Source organism: Chiroxiphia lanceolata, chromosome 3 (assembly GCF_009829145.1).
Source record: "Chiroxiphia lanceolata isolate bChiLan1 chromosome 3, bChiLan1.pri, whole genome shotgun sequence".
Classification (NCBI taxonomy): domain Eukaryota; kingdom Metazoa; phylum Chordata; class Aves; order Passeriformes; family Pipridae; genus Chiroxiphia; species Chiroxiphia lanceolata.
In genome coordinates, this window is record NC_045639.1 from 84,102,635 (window position 1) to 84,129,340 (window position 26,706).

The 26,706-nt window shown below is 38.9% G+C and overlaps 1 protein-coding gene across 2 annotated transcripts in view; it reads right to left on the bottom strand.

Moving 5' to 3' along the window:
* Nucleotides 1–1,967: 1,967 nt before the first annotated feature.
* Nucleotides 1,968–26,706, bottom strand: part of MEI4 (meiotic double-stranded break formation protein 4) — an 83,079-nt gene continuing 58,340 nt past the window's right edge. For both annotated transcript variants that reach the window (XM_032683905.1, XM_032683906.1), the window contains exon 5: nucleotides 1,968–3,639. In XM_032683905.1, the coding sequence (XP_032539796.1) occupies nucleotides 3,388–3,639 (252 nt within the window). In that variant the 3' untranslated portion in view covers nucleotides 1,968–3,387. The remainder of the gene's footprint in view (nucleotides 3,640–26,706) is intronic.

A 26,706-nucleotide genomic window follows, 5' to 3' on the forward strand; every position in this document is an offset into this window, starting at 1 on the left:
ATTCTTTTTAAAACAGATGGAGACAAGTACAGAAGACAGTCATCCAGGAAGCTAAGAATGTGGCAGAAAAACAAATTACAAAATCATAAACTGAAATTAGGCTACTAATAAATAATCACTGCTAATTCAACCATATACATATATAATTTAACCCTGTGTGTATATGCATATATATATATATTTGTATTTATAAGGTTGAACAATTTGCATTTGCAAAACATTACCATTTTGCCAAATTCTAAAGTACATTTATTTACAAAAAGAATCTGCAAGACAAAAGAAATATCCTTGAACTGTTCATTCTAAAACTATAAGTATAACTCAGGTGACACACTCCAGGGAGCAATGACAGATCAGACCGAGTTATTTTTTTAAGTGTTTTCTGTTTAGTTCTACAACGTGTTATGCTCAGCACATGGGATTTTGAGACTGTTCTTTTGAGACATCCTACACTCAGCAAAGAGCACAGATACTTTGTCTGGGTTTGGTATTCCTCTCTGGAGGTCAGATAGGTAAAAGTTGGATGTGTGGACGTAAAACTAAAAGACTTAGTTTAAGTCCAAGACTTGTAACCTGGTTGTAAATCTTCCAGGGACTGTCTCAGTCATCCTGTTTTATTACAAAACGCAGTGATGTTTACTCAAGTTACATCTAACAGTCATCAGACAAGACCAGAAATTGTCTGAAGAGCAGGGATTTAAACCTAGGATTTCCTACTCCAAAAAAGAGATAAGGTATCACAAAGGTAGGATTTAGTTTTCACATTAAGACACCTAAATGGATGTTCATGAGCTGTATATCCATGCTCATGCTATCACCACTGCTCAATTCAGTTGTCTAAGCACACACACTTTAAGTGACAGTGCCACTAAAGATGCTCCAGGGTATCAGAGGCATCTACATGAAGAGAGAAAATGTGATGCAGGTCTTAGAGAAGATCTGCAGTCCTTTGTGGTAGTAGCTGGATACCCAGGCCAAAACATTGGGGTACTTTGCAAGTGTTTCATAGATTAGACATCTCAACTGCAGGGAGACATCTAAATGCACGTGTCTACCTTTGCACATCTTCATCTTAAGGCAAGTCCCATCTTGGTGAAAAATCTCTTCAAGAAATTCGAGACAACAATCTAATGAGTATTCTGATTGCAGAGGTTATTGCTCCCACCAAAACTGAGGTGCTCATTAATGTGGTTCACTGCATTATTTAATTTTCCACTGAACCAGATAAAGAGAGCCCAGGTGACCAGGTGACATCCCTTTTGCAGAGAGGTCAGCGTGTGTCTAGATTGCTGCAATGGCATTACAAGGGGAACTCTCACTGCCTCAATGCTTTCAAAGCTGCATAACAGTTTCAAATTCCCGTCAGAGCATAAGTGCCATGTAGTTATGCCATCTCTGGACACAAAACCTCCTCTCTCTCTATGCTGTGAAAAAACATGTCAAAAATCATGTCTCAAGTGAGCAGTTACTTCAAAATTTACCAGCAATGAATATATTTCCCAAAATATCCATTGCTTTTCCAGTGGCCTAGAGAGTTTGCTGGTGAGAAAATGCTACAACCTGCATAGAAGAAAATATGTGTCCCTTTGTGCTCGTGTTGTTTTACTAGTGACAAAAATATTTTTTGCCAGTCGATCAGCAAATGTGCAGAGGTGTGCAATCTAGTGCTGAACCTGTTGTTTGGAACTAGAGTCTTGAAACACACACAGTTTGCTATTATACAGATGCCAGTATCCTCCTGTGTTTTGTGTCTTTTGTTTACAAACTACTTTTGAATGAAGCTTTTTTGAAAAAATGAAAATGAAAATGATATCAATTAGATAACAGTTCATTTTGTTGACTTCTCTCCTTGCTCTTTTTGTAACCATGCTTTCAGTGCTGTGGAGGGAGAACTGATTTTCTTATCTTAATGAAACAACCAAACAAGCAAGAAAAGTAGCAATAAAAAGGGCATGGCAGTTCCTGAGTAGTTACAAAACTTATATTTATTTTCTTTAGTTTGGCTAAACTCATCTGATGTTGTCATGTGACTATTCAGAAATACTTGCTTTGCAAATCAAACATTTCTGTTGAAAAAAATTTACTAAAAGAAAGCATTAAATAAATGTTACCATATGACATATCAAATATGAAGAAACAGAACAGTGGCCAGTGTCAAACTAAGAAACACTCTTTGGGGAGCCAATTCACCATCACAGTAATTCACCTGCCAATTCACCTGCTTTCTAAATATCAATGCGTTTTACATATTTATAAAGCAAAGGTTTATTACAAAATAAATGCATTCAAATTAATAAGATAATGGTGTTTCAGTGAATTTTCCTGATATAAAAATTGATCTGATGAAACAAGTGCAAGGGGAAGGATAAGGACTAATCCTCAAAATTTTTTACATTTACAGGAAATATGCACTTCTAGGAGACATAATACAACTAAAATGTTGTTTGTCTACTAGAAAAAAAAGTTGTTTATCATTATAGTTATCCTCTAGATAAATTAAATACTCTGGTTCTGTTAAGGTATTATTGAACTCACACTACAAAGACCTTTTATGTTTAAGATAATTTCTGTTAAAATATTTTACTTTAATTATTACTATGAATATAATACCATCACACAGGAAAACAAAAGCTAAAAATCAGATAAAATGAAAAGACACAAAGAGGATTTTATCAATATTCATTAATTTTGAACAGAGAGGTTTAAAGTAACCACTAAATGAGTTATATTTATTCAGATTAGATCTCTGAAATCATTACTCAACCCAGAATGAATTAGGCCTACTGTACCTACACTTGTGCATACACAAGTAAAGCCAAACAGTATACGAGTGTAAGAAAGTTGTAAAACTGAGCACCAGATTTTATTTTGCTCAGGTAATGACTATTTTGATTAAATTGTTAACAAAGTATGTCCTATAAGTATTTGTAATGATGAGTTACCAAGTTTAAAAATAAGCATTTCTACTTCTGCCAACCAGACACTGTATCTAAATTATACAGAAGCTACACAACTCTTAAAGGACAGGCAATAGTTTCCTAACTTGGAATCTCTACACACATTTTATGACTCGACTTTAAAATTCATAGTGTTTATTTTAAACAGCACTTGAAACAACTTTCTGTGTTCCATTTTCACTGTGTACAGAAACACCAACATATTGTTTTCCATTACATGAAACAGCATTTATTCAAAATGGCACCTGGATTATTACAGTTTTTTCTACATTTAAGTTTGGAAATAAACTGCATTATCTCTGAAACTGGTGTATAGAATAGTAGTTTAAACTAAATGTTTTCCAATAACAACAATTTTCCTGTCTGGCTCGAAAACCTTCCAATGCATACCCCCCAAACAAATGCACTGTTAAAAAGTAGGCTGCTTGTTTTAATCAATTTGCATTTGAGCTGAGTTTAAAAGAACACTCACTCTCCATAAATATAAAGAAAATAGAGGGAATTCATCTGAGAGATGAAGAATAATTTGATCAAGGTTCTTCAGAAATTTGATTTTTTCTTCTCCTTCATAGTCTGAGCTCGAAACGTTACTTTCTTCTGTCTTATTTTGAAGAAGTTGTTCCAGAATCATGCACAAAGGAAAAATATTCTCATACTGGGTAATGTCATACACAGACTGGACCTGAGAATAAAATAAAATCAATACATAAGCACAGTGTGAAAATGTTTCTGCAGCACAACAACTCAGATGACAGTGTAAGGAATACCGTTAAAACTAGCAGTAGTATTTATATAATCAGAACAGTTACACATTCAGGATGATTGTTTCTAAGAAATGCTTCCTTTTCTGGTGGTAACACCCAAACAACTAACACTCCATCATACTATGAAAAGTCAACACACCTCCTCTTCATGAGTCAAAGAGAGGTTTCTTTACCTAATTATCCACAGGCTGTGACATACAATAGTGATGCACAGAAAAACAACAATAACAGCTTTGTTTGTTTTAGGCATATAATTAGAACTGGTGGATTTCTGTTTTCTGAGAAATAAAATAACAAGCAAAAAAGAATTTTTTACTTCTAAATATAGACAATCACCTATTCAATTGACACCTCTAGAAAACAAAAGTCCAAATTTTCAATCTCAATAGAAAATACACAAGCCAGTTCTGAGTTAGTTAAGTGGAAGAGTCAGTTTGCCAAATTAGCTCACTGACCAAACTAAAAAAAAAGTCTTACAGCTTAATACAATATAAATTTACCTGTCCTGTATTTGGAAATTGGAATTTTAAACAGAAGTTTCCAGAATCTCTTCTGTACATAGGAAATAACTGGGAAGATAAAAACTTAAATCTTGGGGAGTTGTCTCTCTGGAATGAAATTCTGTGTCCTCCTTAACAGCAAAAATCTACCAATAATATGAGATGACTTTGTTCTGAAAAAGGCTGCAATAACAGTAGATAGATGACCAGAACTGAAAGGTAAAAATCATAGCTGCTAGAAAATTAATTATATATTTTAGAAAATGGACTGATAGCTCTAGCAAGTCTAAAATACTGTTTATGCCACTGGTACAAAGCCAGACGGGTCCAGGCTTTGATATGGGTCTATGAAAAAGTATCAATTTCACTCAGACTAAATTTTATACTGTTATAGACTTTCTGAAGTCTGAAATTTATTATACAATTATTGTTTTTACAAACAATGCAAGCTGTTTTTGATTCCATTAGAATCTAACAAAAATACAGCACTTTACCTTCTTCAGGTAAAACTGTGGAAGATTGTGGCTCAGAGATTGCTCACTTTGACCTTCTGAGCTAGTAGTTCTTAAACCTAAAATCTGTGTTGAAGCACCCTAGGGTAATGTTTTTCAGGTAGACTCCCACCTCAGGGACAATACGAAGAGACCACAGCCATCCTATTGCAAAACCTCAACACACCAAAGTAATTTTGCTGAGTTTTCTAGACATCTTAAAAATTAGGTTCATTACCAAAACACATTATCCCCAGCCTTGCCTACTCCAGTCCTGTCTCTCTGGAACCTGATAAGAAAAATCTACAGTTCAAAAGCTGTGCCAAGAAGTCAGTATTGACACTCTTATCAGAGCAGACAGTAAAAAATATAAAAAGACAATATTAAGTATTTGCATACTTCTAAAGTCCAATTAAATCAAAGTGTATAATTAGGGAAAACCTCCTTCCAAACCAGAGGTAAACAGACAGTCTGTTTTTTCAAATACCAAACACCTGACTCTAGGACAGTCATGCCTGATTGTTTTTACTATTAACTAAGAGTGATGCGATAAATGTTTTTACTTTGCTTATTAGATTAAATTGCAGTTTTCTAAGTTGAGACGATAACTGTTGTTAATGATTTACTGAATTTCGATGAAATAGATGATTTTAAAGCCCTACAAAGTCTGCTCTTTAGACTTTCAGTCTAGGGGTCATCTGACCAAACAGGCATTAGAAAACTGAGATAGTTGCCCAGCAGAGGGAAGCAGGGGGTGGAACTCAGTAGCTTGAATGCCGATATTTATTGCCATTTCAGATGCCCAAGGGTATCCGAGGCATATCACGAGCAGAGCTTTACATAAGAGTCAGCAGCTGCAAGCCAGGAGGTGTACCTTAGGTTATCCAGTTTGGTATTAGATGTCTGAGTTTTGGCAACTGAGTAGTTCCTGTGGTCTTGCAGGATGTTATTCATCCCATTCTAAACTAGAACCTCAGATGCAACATGTCCTGAAACTCTTTACAATGATAAACTGTGACTGTGCCCAGAAAAAAAAAAAACCCTATGTTAAAAACATACATGTAGAAACAAAAATGATGTTCTATGCTTTTAGTTCTTGTAATTTGGATATTAGATGTATGATGTTACAAGCAAAAATCTTTGATTCTTAAGTGAGGAATCTATACAAAAAGTTTTAGAGAAGCTCTTCCAAGCAGTTAGGAAACTGTGTTACTTTCAGTAGGTCTTAAAAATTGCAACTAATTGCAATTTAGTAAGCTATCTAATTTATGGATATTATGGATAATATGGATATTATGGATAATAGAAGCTACAAGTTAACTAATTAGCTTTTCTCTGCATTAAAGGAAGATTATTTTAGCCACACAGAACTGACTTTGAACAGAAAGGGTAAGTCTGATGGCAAGGAGGAAGTATTTTTTCAGATAATTGCTTTTCTGGAGACAAATGCACTCTGAAATACTGTATTATAAAACCATGGGAAAAAAAAAATCAGTCTAGAACATTTTCTGGCTCAAGGCTTATTAACCTTTCCAAACCATTTAATAATCTCAACAAAATGTGTCTGTGTTTCTTCTGTTAGATGTCTTCCATAGCACTAATTGATGCAATTACTACCACTGTAAATTTATGCCACAGAAGTTGTAGAGGGATACCTTTATTGTTCCCTAATGGTGCACAGTCAGGTAACAGAGCTACTAATCTTGCCCACCAGTGTCTGTAAGTGGGTAGCAGTGTATGTACATGTACACACACCCAGAGCTAGTCCACCCAGAAAGTTCAGAGGGTATGGCTATAAATTAGCAAGCCTCATATATATGCTGCTATTCCAGAATATATTAATACCAACCTTAAGTAACACTAATTCTGTTCTTCAGAGCGAATTTTAAAATAATCACTCATGTTACAGATCAGATGGGTGTGCAATACGGATTTTGGACACTATCTTTTATGAGATCAGTCCTTGTCAATTTTGCCTCACCAAGTACTTGGAAATGTGTTTCCTAGTAGTAATATGCATTTTCAGGCTCCTCAGTTTTTAATTTAATTTTTTAAATTATTTTCTTATTATGATTTCTCAATACAAACTTTTCAGAGTTAAATAAGTTAAAAAATTATTATTTATATAAGATTGAGCATTACATGAGATGGAAACAAGGGTTACAAGGACCTCTTGGCTGGATCTGATGATCTGCTAATCAGAATTAATGTATTTATATCATCAAATTCAAAATGCAGAAGGTGTCAAAGCTTTTGGTTGAAATTAATCCTCTAAGCTTCTCCTACATTACATGGAAACCACCTGGAATAGAATGCATATTTACTACATAATCTGAAAGCAGGGAGGAAGTTCTCTTACCTGTCTTCTTTACAATGCTTTCACAAGAACCAGAACTAATACATTAAAGGAAACTGCTGTGTTCCAGTTCCCTGGCCCTTTATCATACTTCCTCTTTGCAAAACAACAGATCGGATGGCCCTGGATCAAATTCCAAGCTGCTGCTCTCTTACTGGACAGAACTGGAGTCCTACTGACAGGTCATGAAATAGATTAGTGCAATTCTAAATTGCACTTAAAGAATTTCTGTTTTCTTGTCTTAGTGGTTCATGCACATTTATTGAATTTATTCAAATGCCCTTAAAAACAGCAATATAAAACAAGAAAAGGAAAATAAATTTAGCTTTGAATAAATTCTCTACAATTCTTAGGTCATTTCAGCAGCCACAAGTCATATTTCTAGTGATGTAGTCTGTGAGCCTGGAATTTTCACATGCAGAAGACTGATACTACTTTCTCAGTATAGGTGAGTAACTTTTATTCCTTTTATATCTCAAAGGACCTACAGAATAGAGACAATACTTTGACAGTGCAAAAAACATTAGATGAAAAGAAAGAGGGTATGTTCATGGCAACTAGTATTTGCTTCCATGCAGCTCAGATACTTATGTAAGCAATGGACAAAGTGTCATCAACACCTGCACACTCTCTGTAATAAAACAGAAGCAGCTCTAACTGGGGAAAACTTACTTTTGGTTTAGAATGGAAGACCGAAATGCTGACATTTCGGACAAAATTAAAACAATTAAAATTAATTTAGAAGCACCACTATGTTTGATTAATGACAAAAAGCTTTCCTTCTTTTCTATTTCTATAATTAACATCTGCTTAGACTAAAAAAAAGTCCCGTGATGATACCGTGTTTAAACGTATGTTGCAACAAATAATTATACACAACATAGTGCTGTATAAAATACTGACATATCAATACAAACTTTAATCAAACTGGAAAGATGAGTGTTTATACACTTCTGCTGTTTAGGAAGTCATAAAATTAACACTTCTAGAAGATACCCATCTTAGCAGAAAAGTATTCTGTCCAAATCTTCTCAATCCATCATATTCTAACAGTTTTGCTTCCTGTAAATTTTTTCTTGCAACTTTTGCCTCTCCCATTTCTTGGAAAACCTTTCCTATGCAGCAAGGATATAACTTTTTTTGCTAGCAAGGTGTCTTTTCTATGTCTCAATACAAAGTTGAAAGTTTGTATTTCTCCTCTTTTACATGCATATTTTTCAGAGACGCATAAGAGACAGACTGAAATAAACAACAGGATCTGCTAAAGCCTGGCTAGTTTTGTCTTCCAATGGAAGCACAGGCAGTAGGAACTGCAGCACCACCAGCTGCTGGGCTGTGACCACTTAGGGAGGATGGAAGATAGAACAGAACCAAATCTGCCATCTAGCCATTTCCAGGAAAAATTCCTCATGGCCTGTCTCGTCCTCAGGGAAGCAAATGTAGCCAAAGCTGCTATGAATTTTCCAGAGCAGGCAGAAACAGACAGAGAGCATACATTTTTCTTGATGCACCTACCACTGACCAACACGTCATCTCAGTAAATAGTCCCAGTGCCCCTTTGCTTCCTTGCAGGTAGCTGCTAGTACAGGCATGTACATGTGCAGACTGAATTCTTGGCAAGCAAATTCCAATTCATGGGCTAGGAGCCATAGAGCAAGTGTAAGCTGATGTCTTGGGTAACACAGAACACGGGACTCACACAAACTACTAAAAAATATTTGAAGTGGAGAATGCCTGTTAGAAAATGTCTGAGCTTGATTTACACATTTCTAGAAACACACAATCCTGGAGATGTTGCTTTATGGGCAATTACCCTGGCTCTTTTTTGTTGTTGTTGATTATTTTATTTGCTGCCTTGGCTTTCTCGTGGTAAGAAAGGATACTCCATCTAGAACTAAGAGGAAGGCAAGTGGTACTAAACAACATACTAAATGCAGCCACTGCTGTCCACAGAAATAAAAAAATTATTTCTGTGCTCACTATGCCTACAAACAGGAGGAGGCTTCTCTAAAGCTGTCTTCCATATTTTAACACTGCAGTTCTAACAAGTATGTAATTATAAAACCAAGTTCCTAAATGGACAAATATTTGACAGCATCACTTTTTAGGAAAAAAGTTTCTAATTTAGCATAATGAAAAATAAGAAAGGAGTGACTGACTGGAAACTCTATCAACAAGTGGTCACTTTCTAGTAAATTTTGTATTTGCTAAGGGAATGCTGACCAACTTAAATTTTCAGTAAAATCAACATTGTTTTACTGTACCCATCCAGTCTAAATCAGGTTAATGGAAATATATTTCAAGAATGACTAAATTGTTTCCTCAAACGGCAGTACATTCTCATTTTATGAATAAAAAAAAGATTAATTCTCACAGGGAATTCTCTTCTTGACCCTTCATTTTTCTTTTGAGAAATCCCTATCCAGGTTACTCATTGCCACGTTCAAGTGTTAAACACAAGACATTTTTTTGGAGAACAGAATGTGCACATTTGCATAGTAGGCATTTTACTTCAAAATAACACAGAAATCTTTTAACTGGATGTTCCACAATCATGTGAATAACCTCTACATGGATCATTAAAATTTACTAAACCAGTAAACACAGTATAAGAAATCATAGTAGGATAAAAGATTATCTCTAATTGCTCTTTAGTGTTTATATAATATGTTGATATGCATCCCTAAAACATGTAAGGCAGGCAGGCATGAAAGATTTTACTAAGAATCTTTTTGTTCTCTTTTTAATACTATTGTGTTTAGGTAAAAGGTAATCACAAATTGCCATGACACTGGATTCAGCTTTTAGCTGATTAGCAGTTCCCTTTAATTGCTTTTTGTTTTGTGATTTAAAAAGCCTATTTCCTGAACATCCCTCCCAGTAATCCCAGTCCTCATAACCATGTCAATATTTACCTGCCAAGTAAGTTCAAACTGATGTATCCTCTCTTTCAATACTTAAAGCAAAATTCACATCACCTAAAATGCCTTATTTAAATTTATACCCCCATCCCAAATTTTCAAAATATTTTGATCTTTTATTCAATGGGTTCTGAAACTCTAATTGTGTCATCTTTACTCATTCTGATCATTTTCTTCTCAAGTAGCTCCCTAAGATGCAACTATTCTGCTTAGAGATCAAGACCAAATGTGACTGCAGAAAGGGTCAAGGAATTATCAACATTTGTGAGAGTTAAATTCCAGAGGAGAGACCATCAGCTAAACTCTTGAAACAATAGAATCTACAGCATGTGCAGTGACTGGTCCTGAGCAACATCCTGCCAACAACACTTTAGATGTCCCAGCCAGCCTCATGCTAGGGAGGTTTCAGAAGCAACAGTAAGAATCTTGTGAAAAGAGTGTCTGCCCAGACACAACAATTTGGCATACCCTGGAAAACACTTTTTATAGAATTTCAAGTGCTTGTTCTCTTTGCTATCACCCAAGAGGAAGATACTTATACCTGAGGCATCTATGCACTGTGCTTCTTCCATATATCACTAAGCAGGGTCATTCGTTACTAGCCCTTTCTATGACACACAGAATTACAAGCAATTCCCAAGCCATCTTAAGCAATATTATTCTTGTCTAGTAATACAATTTCCACAACATATTGTAAGAAATTAAATACACCAGCAGTAGAGCACTGACATTTCCATTTTGGAGTAAGAATCACAACTATTGCCTTGCAAGTAACATAACAAAAACACAGAAAGCTTTAGAAAGAAAATTCTGATCCCTTTTATTCTGTTAAAGAAAGCTAAAATATAAGTCACTAACATATACCATCTAGAGAGAACAACCAAAAAATATGAATCTATGAACCTTCTTGGGATAATGGGAATCTATAAACATATTTTACTCCAATCTACAAGGCATATACTTCAACTCTCACTTCTATCATGTATGTTATTTTTGAAGCCTATTCTAAAATTATAAAAATTAATGCTTTACAAGTTGAAGTATGTGAAATATGTTGTTTTGTTCTGTTTTCCAGCAAAGAATCTGAAATAAAGATTGTGAATGTATCTATTATGATGTGGGTCCTTTGAAATCAAATGGGCTACTTAAGCATAAGTCTAATTTAAAAAAGAAGTTCTAGATCAGACAGTTCCATGTAAAGTCACGATTGAGAGAAATAAACTAACAAAAACAATTAATGAAATTTCTCAGTTATGAACTTTTCAGTATTAAAGGACTTTGTTGTGGGTTTTTGTTTTTGGGGGACTTGCCTACTTGCAAGTGTAGGAGTACCACATGCAATAACCATATCATTAAAATAATAGATGTTGTTTGTTGACATAGAAATCATATTCTCATCCTACAAGAAATACCATAAAGTATACAGCAAGGCCAGTAATCTAAGCAAGTCTTGAAAATAAACATCACACATATAACATTTTTATAGGTAAAGACTGACACTAGTGTAAGAAAATTGCTTTGAATAATAGCAACAATAAAAAGTCTTCTATTAATTAAAATCATCAGAAAACAATGGTTTGGTGAAAAATACAGCTATATTAGTTTCAAAAGGTTTATTGACAGAAGTTTACCTATCTTTAGAAAATGCAGAGAAGTACTGAAAATGAATAGCAATCACTTTGCTTTAATGGCTCTAGCAGAGCAGACAATCCTGACAGTAATGCAAGATACACATTTATTTGTACTTAATTGTAATTCATTAATTTTTGAAAAGAAGCTTTTCAACATGCTTTTCGACTCATAAAGCTTTTCTTTTTTTACCTCTTCCAATACTAGTAATGGAAATCATCATCTAGCAAGTGGCAGATGGCTGGTATGAGGTTATCATACAACATGCACTTAAACTGCTTGCCACAGGACACTGTGAAAGCTGAAGGCTTGCATGGGGTGAAAGAAAAGTAAGCAGTCATATGAGTGAAATCCACTGAAACACATGAAAGAAACAGTCACCCTTCATCTTAGATAGCCCAAATTGCTGGATACTGGGAGACTGCTCCTGGAAACATTTCCAAACTCCTACCTGAACGTCTACTATAACCACTGCCAGAAGCAGAATATTTGACCTCTCTGACAGCATGGCCATTCTCATGCTTTCCCATCTCCCAGTCTAATTTGCTGCCCTACCCACTATCCATGTTAGGTTACTTCAGAAAAGAAAATATTCCACTTTTCAGACCAAATTAAAGCTCGTTTTCAGCTCTGAAAGCTTGCAACCATTGCTACTATACGCATCCAACACTTCAGTCTTCCTCCAAAGCCAGAGACACAATCAGAGTCTCCAGGTTCAGAATCATAGAGAAAAAAAAGCCCAAACGTAAGCAAAACTAGGAGGTTTTGGACTAACCTAAAACTCAGCATGTGCCCAAACCTTGTATTTATCTGCTGCAAAAGAAAACAGAAAAGCCATGGAAAAAAAAAGGCAAAACAAAACACCTAAGGAGCAAGAGGAGTGATTTTAGGCACTGCCCTGTGTGAGGGAAAGCACAAAGCTGGCTGGAATACAAGCATAATTTTGTATGAAACAAAAGTGACATCTGCTTTCTGAATCGCTTTCACCCAATGAATCAAAGTCTCTGTATACTTTTAATAGTTAAAAAATATACTGCTAATGAAGACAGGTTTCCCTCTTATTATGCAGTTATTTTTCTTCTTCCATAATTAGAGGCTGAATATTCTGTAACTATTCAAGGCAATAATATTGTTTTGGAAAAAATCTTACATTTATTGTACAGAAAAAAGTCTTCAGGGGAGTATTTGTATTTCATATAAATAAAATACTTTCACAAATTATTTTCCTAAAATGGATTAATATTTCCCTTAGATATGACTGAAATAAGACAGCAATGGTGTTTCAATGATCCCAGCATCTGTCTAAAACATCTGCTTTCCACTAAAATTATGTCAGTAAATCCCATAACAACCTTCAAACTTTCAGAAAATACCATGACAGTTTTCCAAACTTTAACAGGAAGACTCAAGAGACATGGCAGGATATCATAATTTCATGAAAATTTGACAGGATTAACAAGCAGTGCCACTTTTTTATTTATTGTATTTAAAATTATATGGCATAGGTATGTAGAATAAATCTTGAGTGGATTAATAGAATTTAACAATAGAAAATATTGATGATTCACCTTAAATATGTGAGAAATTACAGAATCAACGTATTTAACTGAAAATCAAACAAAATATAAAATGTCATGAAATCATGAGTACACCACAGTGTATCTAAAAGTTTATATATATGCATTAAAACTTCATTTTAGAAGCAAATACACCTTTTGACTAAAAGCATGATAAAACATAAAACAGAATACATTGCTCCCTACAATCTTTTTAGGCTTTACAGAAACTAAATGGGTACGACTGTGAGCAAATATGATTTTGCTTTCAAATTTTACTTTTCCATTAATTATCCAGTAGACTCTTCTGGAAAGCCCCAAACCAGTAGTTTCCTAGAAATTTTCACATTTTTTAATTTGTATGTTTGTTTCAATTGCTTCAGCAGCACAGTAGTGTAAAAAGACAGTAGTGTAAAAAGGTTTTTAAGAGCTCCAGAGCAGCAGTTTAGAATGGATACCACCAAGAAAGGATGAATCTGGGAATGCCAGGATTTGAAATGACCTAGAAGAAAGCTAAAGAAAATCTAGGAAGATTTACATATGGCAAGAGAAGCATTTGATTTTTCAATCTGGTATAATTTATGCCAAAGCTGTAATACAACTCAGTAAGACTACGTAGAATTGACAAGCAGTGGAGAGCTTGACAGGCAGCTCATTTATCTTTCACAGAATCAGTGTGAAGGATAATGTTCTGATGTTGAATTGGATACTTAAGAGCTGAATACGCCAGCAAAAATACAGATGATTTTATCAATAAAGATAAAATAAATATTTTATCAATAAAGAGAGAAACGACCAGACACATTCTTTTGCATTGAGTCACCCAAAAGGAGACTATTGCAACCAAACCACAGAGATATCACAGAAGTTTAAAGCAATTAAGTTTGAAGCAGAAGCATCAATTCCAGAAAAATATTAGAAACAACAATCTAATTGGAGTTTGAAGTACATTGAAAGTCAAAAAGGATCTGAACAAAGGGCAGTGAAACAACATTTGCCTTGAGAAACCTAAAAGACAGTGTTTTAGGCAAATTACTGAGCTGTCTGGTGGACCTGTTACAGAAAGCTGACATAAATGTACCTGCAGGGGCCCATAAGGTACCCTGACAACAGTTAGCAAGGTAAAGTTTCCATAAACACATTGTCATTCATGTGAATGTGGTATGACAACTGCATAAAAGAAATGTCAGAATATCGAAAAAAACAACCAGAGAATAACACAAACAATGGCAGCAAAAGAATAGTGTGTCAGTGATGCCATTGGAAGTCAAGAACATACTTGCACTTGTTGGAATTGGATTTTAGAATGGCCTGGGTTGGAAGGCACCTTAAAGATCATCTAGTTCTAATTTTTTGTAAAAAAAGAGTTAAACCCTACATTTCAGCTAAGGTTGTGATGCCCTCTGATGGCCTGCACCAATGATAATATAAGGTGAATTGCATCTGAAAACCTCTCCTGTCTTCCTTAGCAGTTACAACTTGCTCTGCCATTCCTTTCCCTGCTGTACTTCCATCACCATCTTTTTGTCTCTTCTCTATTTTTTCTCTCCTCCATCTCCAGAAAATAGAAGGCAAGTGTCCCATTGGCATGACTGTGAGTCTGGGCTATGTCTCTGAATTCTGAATCTGGACAAAATACAATTTTTATTTGATTTGAACTTCCCACAAGAACATGGTATTGAGGGGAAAAAAAATAAAATGCAAGAGTAGAAAATGAGCAAATCTTCAAACTGAAGAAAAAGCTAAACTTCAGTTGGAGACAGATTTTTTTTTTTAATTAAATCATCTGGAACAAGAAATAAGGTACGTTCCTAACTGCGAACCAGATGTAATAATACAAAATATCGCTGTTATCTTACGTACGACAATATTTACAATCAGGTAATAATTACCAGCAGGCAACGCAAAGAAGAATGTAGCAAAGCTTCTTTAAATGCCTTCAATAACACAATAGCATTCCTCTTTTCTCTTTGCTACAGATATAATGCTGTAAATTTAATGCAATTTAACATAATTGTTTAATTTATTAAACAATTAATTTATTAAATTACTGTGAAAGATATTAAAAGGTCATATTAACAAATCATACTAAACACACAGGCCACCTCGCTCTTCAAAATTATTTCAGATGACTGCAGGAAGTACATTAACAAAAATACCACAGAAAATCATTACAAATTGGCTCATTAAATGAGCACAGAAGAGACAAAATCAAACTCTATCAGAATTGAGGTACACAGATCATATCTGTTATGCTGTAACTGACTCCTAGCAAATTTCTAGTTATTAGAAGGTCTGGCCTATCTGGTATAGTAAACATAACATTACAAATTAGTGAAAGACAACAGCTGCAATATGAAGAAAATCTCCTCTTTTCGTGCTCCAACTTATTTTATTAGAAGAAAATCACTCTTCTCCATCTGAGCTTTTATGCGTTCATTGCTGTTAGTGCTCACGTAGACAATATGTGTGTTATAGCACAGGGAAAACTTCTGAGATAATAGCAGCAATTTGCAGAGTGTGAACAAATAAGAAAGAATACTGCCACATTTTTATGGCTTTAAAGTAGCCATGCAATACATTCCTTCAAGATTCCCCTGATGACAGCAAATTAACCAACAGGGAACACATGCTCTGACTGTTTCTGTGACCAAACTTTACTCATTTAAATTGAATTAAGGTTCTTTTATACTATATGGGCACACAGTCATTGATTTAGTAAAGCTTTTAAGCTTTCCAGTCTGAAATGTAACAATTTCTCATTTGGTTTTGTCACAGGTTCATCTCTCTTCCTTAATACTGCGTATTTTATATTCCCTACTAGAGAGGAAGGAGATGGGATTATCACCATATAGAACTATGGTTCATTTAATGTTCTTTTCAGTTCTCAATCCTCTGGACAATAAGAATTTAAAGACTTTGACATCCTTAATCCTAAAAGGGTTAATTAGACTCATTCCACCTACTGTTCCCTCAGTGGCATCTCAGTCTAGTGCTCAGCAAGGTCAACCTTGAGCCATTACCACTCTGTATGCTGCTTTACTTTCCCATGAAACTTTCTCAAAACCTATGATCTCTTTCCAGAATAAAATATGTCCCATCATTTGTTCCAAACGCTTTTGTCCCCAAGTGACAGGGATTTAGCAACAAGCAAGAAATCAGGGTTTTTTTCCAACCCAACTCCTGAATGTCTGCAATTGTATCAGAGTTACCAACTCAAATACTCATGTGCAGATGAAGGAACTTAGCATCTGGCTTCTAGACTGATTTCAATTCCACTCTTTTTTTTGGGGGGGGGGGGGCAGGAAGGCAAGAACCTATGAGCTGAAGAGCCTTCTTTCCTTTTACAGGAACCTGCACTTGTTTTTAAGATCTGAAGAAAACTTAACCTGTTATGAAAGATCTTCATGAGCATCATCCTTTAACAGGGGAAAAATTAACAGCAGTTCCTGGTGACAGTAAGGAAAACTAAATGGAACAGCTTCTGGCTGTGGTAAAACAAATATACACACAGAGATGTAGAGTAAATGAACTTATTAAAGAGGGGATTATAGTCAAAACTGGAAAAAGTAATAAATAAGAAGAGTGATGCATCAGGCCTTTTGGGTTTGTCTACTAAAATGTGAAGGTAGGTATCTTACCAAACTCTTCTCAAACTAGGCTGTCATCTGAGTGGTGCTAAAACCATTATTTCAGTGGATCCAACTCTGGCTGTACACATGGAACAGTGAAAAAGCATGGCCTCACTAAGTATGATCCACAGAACTGGATTCCTCTGAAAAGTAATTGTCGTTAAGCCAAGGGATCTTAATGTGGTTCTAAAATCTTCAATGAAAAGAAAGACCTCACCTGTTCTGTCATAGAAAGAATGAAGTAACCAATAAGTAGATGACCATCAAGAAAAGTATTTCTCTAGGTAAACACACAGACTCAAACTTGAGGTACTCCTCATGAAAACTGTACATCTTGCTTGACAGGGAATATCAGCACAATCATTACTTCCTTTAACTTATATTCACACTCATGCAGCCACCGAAGTAACAAGAAACCTCCTTCATGAAACCAAATGAAAAGTCAACCAACCCAGGCTGGTTTTTTGGGTTTTGTTTGGTTGGTTTGGGGCTTTTTTTTGTTTTGTTTTGTTTTAATCTATCTATTCATTACATAGCTTGAAACTCGAGACTTTGATAATGGCTTTGCCAGATCTAAAATAGCCTTGTTAACAGAGAGATATTCTGGACACCATCTGCTGACAAAGGAAGCATTCTAGAAATGGATGCACAGTGATCTGTGTATGCCACAGTTGTGGCATCACAAGGAGTGTAACAAGTCTGAAGAGAAAAAAGCTTCGAAATACTGCCAAATTCGCAATCCAGCTATCTATCCGGAGGTTGGCTAAAAGAATTCAAGTAATTCCAAAGGTAATTCTCCTATACCTTGATTTTCGAACAATAACAATGAAAGTGATGCCAGACACAGTATGTGCATCTTCTGCTGGCGTTGAAACATGAGACTGAAGACTTCCTTCTGGATAAAGTCCATGCCTTTTGCTGCCTTTCTTGGGCTTTATTAGAGTTACTTGACAAAGTTACTACTAACAGCAGAAATTGTGCAAAGCTTTGCGAATTTTTTCTTAACGCTGAAAAAAGGTAGTAGAACCCGAAAAGTCAGCTTTCTGCCTTCTTCACTCGTCAGCTGGAAATTGTCAGTGTTTGGGACAAACATCGTTCATTTCACAGTTCTGTTTGTACACTGAGTTCATACTGCCTAAGATACTGGCTTTTTGTCAAGCAAAAGTGCACAACAGCAAAAATGGTGAAATATATTTGATGATTATCAGGACTAATAATTGGAAGAGTCAATAAAACATTCATCCTAAACCAGTTTTTCTCATCACATTTGTAGCAGAAAAAAAAAGCCTAACAGTTCATGTGAGTAACCCACATGCATTGCTTATGAAAGCAACCAGCATTCGAAGGTAGGAGACTACTGCGAAAAGGAAATAGTTATTACACTGATATCTGATCATCTCATCCTTGCCAACATGTGCTGCATTTTCCTTCTGAAAAACTGAAACAGTTTTGGAAACATTCAGAAACACTGAGAGTTTTCAAAGAAAATTTGTAGTTTTTTAATTCTTTAGTACATTTAGGACTCCTTTTTTAAATTGCAGCATCTTCTGGCAGTTTCTAAGAACAAGATATAGGTTAGAATCTCAGTCCTTCCCAAATTTACTCTTCTTATTCACCCTTTAGGATCATTAAATGTGGATCCTCAGAAAAGCACAAAGTGTTGACTGAAAATTCTGCCCTAGAGAGAAACTCATCTGCAGTGATATCAATAGTCCAAAGATAAAAGGTGAAGTAGAAAATTAAAAAAGATTACATAGAATTAGTGCACATGACAAGAATTGTCATGGACTATTCACACAGCGTATACAGCTAGAATGTTCTTGTGCAGGATCTGAAGATATACTGGATATACCTTTGAACATAGGTGTCTATTTCTCAGAGGCAAGGTTTTTTCTAACCTTCAAATTTCAATCTAGTTCTTCCATAATGATAAATGGTAGAAAAAAACCTCTCAGTTTTTATTTATATTATACACTGGTTAACATACTTCTGTTGTAAACCCTCACTTGTTTGCTCTTTAAATCACAATCCTTTGCTCTCTCAGAATAAAAGACTTTACAAGTCTCTAAATCTGATGGGTTTATCCAAACCTTCTCTAGTCTGTTACCTATTTTCTGAGAAAACAGTATCACAGGACCAATTTTGCCGTAACTCATCATCTGTATCGTCACCTGCTTATCTCACAATCTTAATAATATTTTAGAACAGTTGCTCTGCATGGAAATAATAGCTAAGAGCCTATCTTCTGTACTTGATTAATGGCATTAAAGACAACACTTAAGGGTTAAACACAATAATCGTTTATTACATTAATGAGTAAAAATTACACTAACCGCAATCTTCAAAATTTAAATTTACAATAGCTAGCACCACCTTGCTACATTAATTGATGAAAGAATAATGACAAAATACATGGAGTAGTTTTTAATTTGCTGCTCTTGCATGCAGTATGATTTATCTTAGGATTTAAAACTGTGCTTAATTGCATATTAAATGATGGCAATATGTACAACAAGGTTTTATTAATATCACTGTGTGGTGGTTTCACTCTAGGCCTTCCTGGAGACCAACTTGTAGCCAGGAAGGAACTAGAAAAGTGATCACGGAAGTATTCCATGCTATTCCTTTACGTAACTTGAGGTATAAATAAAGCCAGCGGGAGGGATCTCGCTCTCTTCCTCTCCGGCGAGGTTCGAGAACGGTGGGTCCCTGTTTCGGTCGGGTTTATCTGGAGCCGAGGCCTACAGTGACTGCCGTTATCTGCCCGCGTGAGGGGAGAGCCGAGGACCGTGTCTGGTCATCCTGCCTGTTCGAAGGGAAGTGGTGAGATTTTGCTAGTTTGCCTTCGGCTGGCCGTTTGACTTGTTCGGTCCTTGCCCTTTTTGTCCTTCTCCCTTTTCCCCCCCCCCTCCCCCCCCGGTGTGTGGTATTCTCCTTTTGTGTATCTGTCTCATATGTAAAGTATATACATATATATATATATATATATATTTGCTATAGCTTTGGCTGCTTGGTTTTTTTTTTCCCCTTTTTCCCTCTCTGGGAGGCGGGTCCTTGTTGTCGAGTTTCGGGGGACTTGGCGGGAAGCCAGCTCGAAACTTGTACAACATTTTTGGTAGCAGAGGATGGTTGTTTTGGTTAAGTTTGGCTTGTTTTGATAAACATTTTCCGGGAAGACAGCCAAGTTCGGTGTTGTTTTGCAAACCAATCTATTGTTTTGGGAACAGGTCTGGGAACACTGCCAGAGTCTGGGAAAGCAGCCAAGGAAACTTTGTTTATATAAACAAAAGTTTGTTTTGGGATCAGGAAGAAATAATAACAAAAAACAATGGCTATTTCATTAATTTGTCTTATAATTCTAGCCATCTTTACACCTGTGTTAGGCTACTCTATAGGGAGACGTCCAGACCTTGAGGATGGATGGAACGAATTGCTTCCATCCTTTAATTTTGACATCGAAGGTTTGGTAAAGGAGATCCCCATGGTTAAAATTGGCTCTAATTACTATATAAATCTTATTGCAACAGTACTGTCATTGATAAAGGTACTGGAAGTGCTCCTTAAACTTGGAAGAATGGGGTTCCGTTGCTTTCCCTCTTGTAGGAAAGATCACACCTCAAAGGGACTCGCTGGAACTTTGGAAAGGGCTGCAGACAGGCCAGTCTCCGGGTGGCATGGAGCTTGGGAAGATTTCGGTAGATTAGTAGGACATGTGTCACCCCCCATTAATTGGGAGTTTACACCAGAACAAATGTTTGATTCTGGTGAAATGGCCCACTGTTTGGCAGAAGGGTGTTTTTCCTACAAAGATCCGAATATGCAATTCTCCGCTTTGTGCTGGGGCCTGGCTAATGCTTATCGAGCTGCCATAGACCACCTTCAGAGGGTTAAGGTTGACACAGAGACCCAAACCACGCCACTTGAAACCAGTGATGTCCCTATTAGGTCCACAGAAGTTGGAGTCCAAGCACAACTTGAAGTCAATACCATCTCTACTAAGTCCACTAGGACCGGGACTCAAGCTAAGAACCGGAAGGTCATCATTGCCCCTGTGAAGAAGAAGAAGACGTGGGTAAGGGAGATCAAGGAACTTACGGACCCATCTCCGCAACCAGAATGCACAGAAGAAAGAGAAGAAGAAGAAGAAGAAGAAGGAACAGAGGATGTAGTGAACGAAGGAGCGGCAGCAATTGGAGAAGGAGCAACAGCAAGTGATGAAGGCGCGACTGCGAGAGAGGAAGAAGTGGTTGTGACTGAGGAAGGAGCGATTAGAAGAGAAGAAGCAGTTACCAGAGAGGAAGAAACGGCTACACGGGAAGGAGCACGTCCAAAAGAACTAGGGGCACGCCCAAAGGAATACAGAATAGCATCAAGAGAAAAGAAAGCAACAGTACAAACGGTTGGTGGTATATTGTCGCTTGATGATTTATATCCTGACTACACATTCAGTATTACAAAAGACGCAAAGAAGGAGCCAAAGCATCCCCCTCAATTGGAGGGGGAATTATCCCTACCCCTCCAGACCCAACCTTCTCTTGGAGGTATGAATGATTGGAGGAGAAGGCCCTTATCTCAGCACGCGGAAGATTACTCACTACCTCCACCCGCGGGGTATCGCGAACGACACAGGAGTCCATCCCCATGGCGTGAATGGCATAGAAGTCCATCTCCACGGCGTGAACGACGCAGAAGTCCATCTCCGCGGCGCGAGCGGCGTAGGAGTCCATCCCCACGGTATGAACGACGTAGAAGTCCATCTCCGCGGCGTGAACGGCGTAGGAGTCCATCCCCACAGTATGAACGGCGTAGAAATCCATCTCCGCGGCGTGAACAATATAGAAGCTTATCCCCACAGTACGCCCAGTCTCCACCTCCACATGAGAGATATAGGGAGGAAGTGGGAGCAGTCCCACGTAGGAGTGGAAGAGTAAAGAGAGAGGTGGAAAAGATTCTACGTGGGAGAGATGGACAAGAAATAATGCGAGAAAGCGAAATTACACAATCACTGACCACAAGAGAGCTTCGAGATTTACGGAGAGATTATATGCGCTTGCCTGGTGAAGAAGTCCTCACCTGGCTGGTGCGATGCTGGGACAAAGGAGCTGATAGTCATGTAATTGAAGGTGATGAAGCACGACAATTGGGATCCATTGCTCGAGACCCTGTGATAGAGCAAGAAATGGGGAGGGAGAAAATGGCGTCCAGCCTTTGGCTCCGAATCCTCCACGCGGTGAGAGTGAAATACCCATTTAAGGAGTCCCTGAAGAGTTCTTCAAGAAGGTGGAGGACTGCAGAAGAAGGCATCCAATACCTACGGGAATTGGCCATGCTGGAGATCATCTATTCTGATCCAGATTATTATGACATCCAAGTTCCTGAGAATGTTCCATGCACGCAACCAATGTGGAAAAAGGTAATTCAAGGTGCCCCCAAACCATATATTTCCTGCTTGATATCCGTATATAATCCAAAGATGGAGGAACCAAGCGTGGACGCTATGTGTGCTTGGATAAGAACCATAGAGGAAAATATGGAAGACTCCTTCAATCCCCTCTACCGACGCACCTACGATAGGGAAAGAATGGAGAGAGATTATGAATGTTCCAGATATGAGGACGACCTTAGAGACAGAGAGGACAGAAGGTATAGAGATTACCAAGAAAGGCCAATGGGAAGATCACGGTGGAACCGACAAAGACGACCTCGGCCTAGACCTCGATCCTGGTCTCGATCTCGCTCACGGTCCCTGTCATTCACACGTCGAAGGAAAGAGAACTCTAAGCGTTGGTCACGTAACCAACTATGGGCATACCTTCGTAGTAAAGGAGAAAACATGAAGAAGTGGGATGGTGAACCCACTTCTAAGCTTGAAGCTAGAGTGAGGGAGTTGAAGCGAAAGAAGACTGACAAGAGAGTTGTCTATGTAGTAGACGGAGATTTCTTAAAAGAGAAACTGCGATCACCGAAACACGAGAAGATGGAGGTCCACTTCGACAACGGCAAAAAGTCTAAGAAGTCAAAGTCAAGCTCTGACGACGAATGCTCTGATCAAGACCAGTAGAGGGGCCCTGCCTTCTGCCAGGAGAAGGAGAGGGACCAAGAAGATAACCGAGTTTACTGGGCTGTGTGGGTTCGATGGCCTGGCACATCGGATCCTCAGAGATACCAGGCCTTGATAGATACTGGAGCCCAGTGTACTGTAATGCCTTCAGAGTGTAAGAGTACCGAGACTGTTACTATTTCTGGAGTGACCGGAGGGTCTCAAGAATTGTCAGTAGTAGAGGCAGACATGAGCTTGACGGGAGACCAATGGGAAAAGCGTCCCATTGTGACGGGGCCAGAAGCCCCTTGCATCCTTGGTATGGACTACCTAAGAAGAGGATACTTCAAGGACCCGAAAGGGTACCGGTGGGCTTTTGGTATAGCCTCGGTGATTGAAGAGGAGTCCAAGCAGTTGTCTGCCCTTCCTGGCCTCTCAGAAGACCCTTCCATTGTAGGATTACTGCGAGTTAAAGATCAAGAAGTGCCAATAGCCACAACAACTGTACACAGACGACAGTATCGGACAAACCGAGATGCTGTGATCCCTATCCACAAAATGATCCGAAAGTTGGAGAGCCAAGGGGTGGTCAGCAGAACCCATTCACCCTTCAACAGCCCCATCTGGCCTGTGCGTAAATCCGATGGAGAGTGGAGACTGACTGTGGACTATCGTGGCTTAAATGAAGTTACGCCACCGTTGAGTGCTGCCGTGCCAGATATGTTGGAGCTCCAATACGAGTTGGAGTCCAAGACAGCAAAGTGGTACGCCACCATCGACATAGCCAACGCGTTTTTCTCCATTCCTTTAGCGGCAGAGTGCAGGCCACAGTTTGCTTTCACCTGGAGGGGCGTTCAATACACCTGGAATCGACTGCCCCAGGGGTGGAAACACAGTCCAACCATCTGTCATGGACTGATCCAGGTCACGCTAGAGAAGGGTAAGGCTCCCGAACACATCCAGTACATCGATGACATCATTGTATGGGGGGATACAGCAGAAGAAGTTTTCAAAAAAGGACAGACGATCATCCAGATTCTCCTCAAGGCCGGTTTCGCTATAAAGAAGAGCAAAGTCAAGGGACCTGCCCGAGAGATCCAATTCCTAGGGGTGAAATGGCAAGATGGACGACGTCAGATACCAACAGACATAATCAACAAGATTGTAGCAATGGCTCCCCCCACAAACAAGAAAGAAACCCAAGCTTTTCTGGGAGCAATAGGTTTCTGGAGGATGCATATCCCAGAATACAGTCAGATTGTGAGCCCTCTTTACTTTGTGACCCGTAAAAAGAACAATTTCCAGTGGGGTCCTGAGCAACAACAAGCTTTCAGGCAGATCAAGCAAGAAATTGCACATGCCGTGGCTCTTGGACCAGTTAGAACGGGACCAGATGTAAAGAACGTACTCTATTCTGCAGCTGGAGATAAAGGTCCCTCCTGGAGCCTCTGGCAAAAGGTGCCTGGCGAGACGCGAGGGCGACCACTGGGTTTCTGGAGCCGAAGCTACAGAGGTTCTGAGGCCAATTACACCCCTGTGGAAAAAGAAATCTTAGCGGCATATGAAGGTATACGAGCAGCTTCGGAGGTAATCGGTACTGAAGCACAGCTCTTCCTGGCACCCCGATTACCAGTCTTGAGTTGGATGTTCAAAGGGAAGGTGCCCCCTACGCATCATGCCACCGATGCTACGTGGAGTAAGTGGATAGCCTTGATTACGCAGCGTGTACGATTGGGAAGCTCAAATCGCCCTGGAATTCTGGAGGTTATCACAAATTGGCCTGAAGGTGGGAACTTCAGTCTGGCAGAAGAAGAAGAAGAACCAGTGAGCCGAGCTGAAGAAGCTCCACCATTTGATCAGCTGCCAGATGAAGAAAGGTGTTATGCCCTTTTCACTGATGGTTCTTGCCGTATTGTAGGAAGGAACCGGAAGTGGAAAGCAGCCGTTTGGAGTCCCACCCGACGAGTGGCAGAAGCTGCCGAGGGTCAAGGCGAGTCGAGTCAATTTGCAGAGCTCAAAGCCGTCCAATTGGCCCTGGACATCGCCGAACGAGAAGGATGGCCGAGACTCTACCTCTACACAGACTCGTGGATGATAGCCAATGCTCTGTGGGGATGGTTAGACCGATGGAAAAAGATGAACTGGAGGCGTGGAGGAAAACCCATCTGGGCTGCTGACTTGTGGCAGGACATCGCTGCCAGAGCGAAGAGTCTGAATGTGAGAGTCCACCATGTAGATGCCCATGTGTCCAAGAAGCGAGCTAATGAAGAACATAATAACAACAGAGAAGCTGACCGAGCTGCACAGATAGGGGTGTCACAAGTAGACCTAGACTGGCAGCAGAAGGGAGAGCTGTTTCTGGCTCGATGGGCCCATGATGCTTCCGGTCATCAGGGCCGAGATGCCACCCACAGATGGGCACGAGACCGAGGGGTGGATTTAACCATGGATATCATTTCTGAAGTTATCCATGATTGTGAGACCTGTGCCGCTATTAAGCAGGCAAAAAGACTGAAGCCCCTATGGTATGGTGGACGATGGGATAAGTATAAGTATGGAGAGGCATGGCAGGTTGATTATATCAAACTGCCACAGACTCGCCAAGGTAAGTGCTATGTACTTACCATGGTGGAAGCAACAACGGGATGGTTAGAGACTTTTTCGGTGCCCCACGCAACGGCCCGGAATACCATTCTGGGCCTTGAAAAGCAGGTCCTGTGGAGACACGGGACCCCAGAACGTATTGAGTCAGACAACGGGACTCATTTCAAAAATCAATTAGTCACCACTTGGGCGAGGGAACATGGTATCGAATGGGTGTACCACATTCCTTATCATGCACCAGCTGCTGGGAAGGTTGAGAGATATAATGGACTATTGAAGACCACTCTAAAGTCATTAGGAGAAGGAACTTATAAAAACTGGGACAAAAACTTAGCCAAGGCTACCTGGCTAGTTAACACCAGGGGTTCTGTCAATCGAGCTGGCCCTGCACAGGCAGAATCCCTTCACATTGTTGATGGAGATAAAGTTCCAGCGATCCATTTGAGGGGAATGCTAGGGAAAGCTGTTTGGGTTACCCCTGCCTCAGGCCAAGACAAACCCATTCGTGGGATTGTCTTTGCTCAAGGGCCAGGACATACGTGGTGGTTAATGAGGAAGGATGGAGTCATCCAGTGTGTGCCTCAAGGAAATTTAGCCTTGGGGAAAAACTAATTGTAGGTCCTAAGTTGTGTTTTTACAGGAAGCCAGTCACCAGATGAGAGAGAGACCTGAACTAAGCTGATGCTGGTATCCGGCGATGAAACAGCCCAGTGACGAAACAGCCATAAATCGAAACTGTAATTGTGACTGAGGAGACCAAAGATCTGGACTGAACTGACATCGGCATTGATTTTCCAACGACGAGACAACTATGCTATATATGCGCGGGATGTAGGCGAACATGAAACATAGGTGTTACGTAAAGAAATAGTATGGAATAAGGGGTGGAGAATGTGGTGGTTTCACTCTAGGCCTTCCTGGAGACCAACTTGTAGCCAGGAAGGAACTAGAAAAGTGATCACGGAAGTATTCCATGCTATTCCTTTACGTAACTTGAGGTATAAATAAAGCCAGCGGGAGGGATCTCGCTCTCTTCCTCTCCGGCGAGGTTCGAGAACGGTGGGTCCCTGTTTCGGTCGGGTTTATCTGGAGCCGAGGCCTACAGTGACTGCCGTTATCTGCCCGCGTGAGGGGAGAGCCGAGGACCGTGTCTGGTCATCCTGCCTGTTCGAAGGGAAGTGGTGAGATTTTGCTAGTTTGCCTTCGGCTGGCCGTTTGACTTGTTCGGTCCTTGCCCTTTTTGTCCTTCTCCCTTT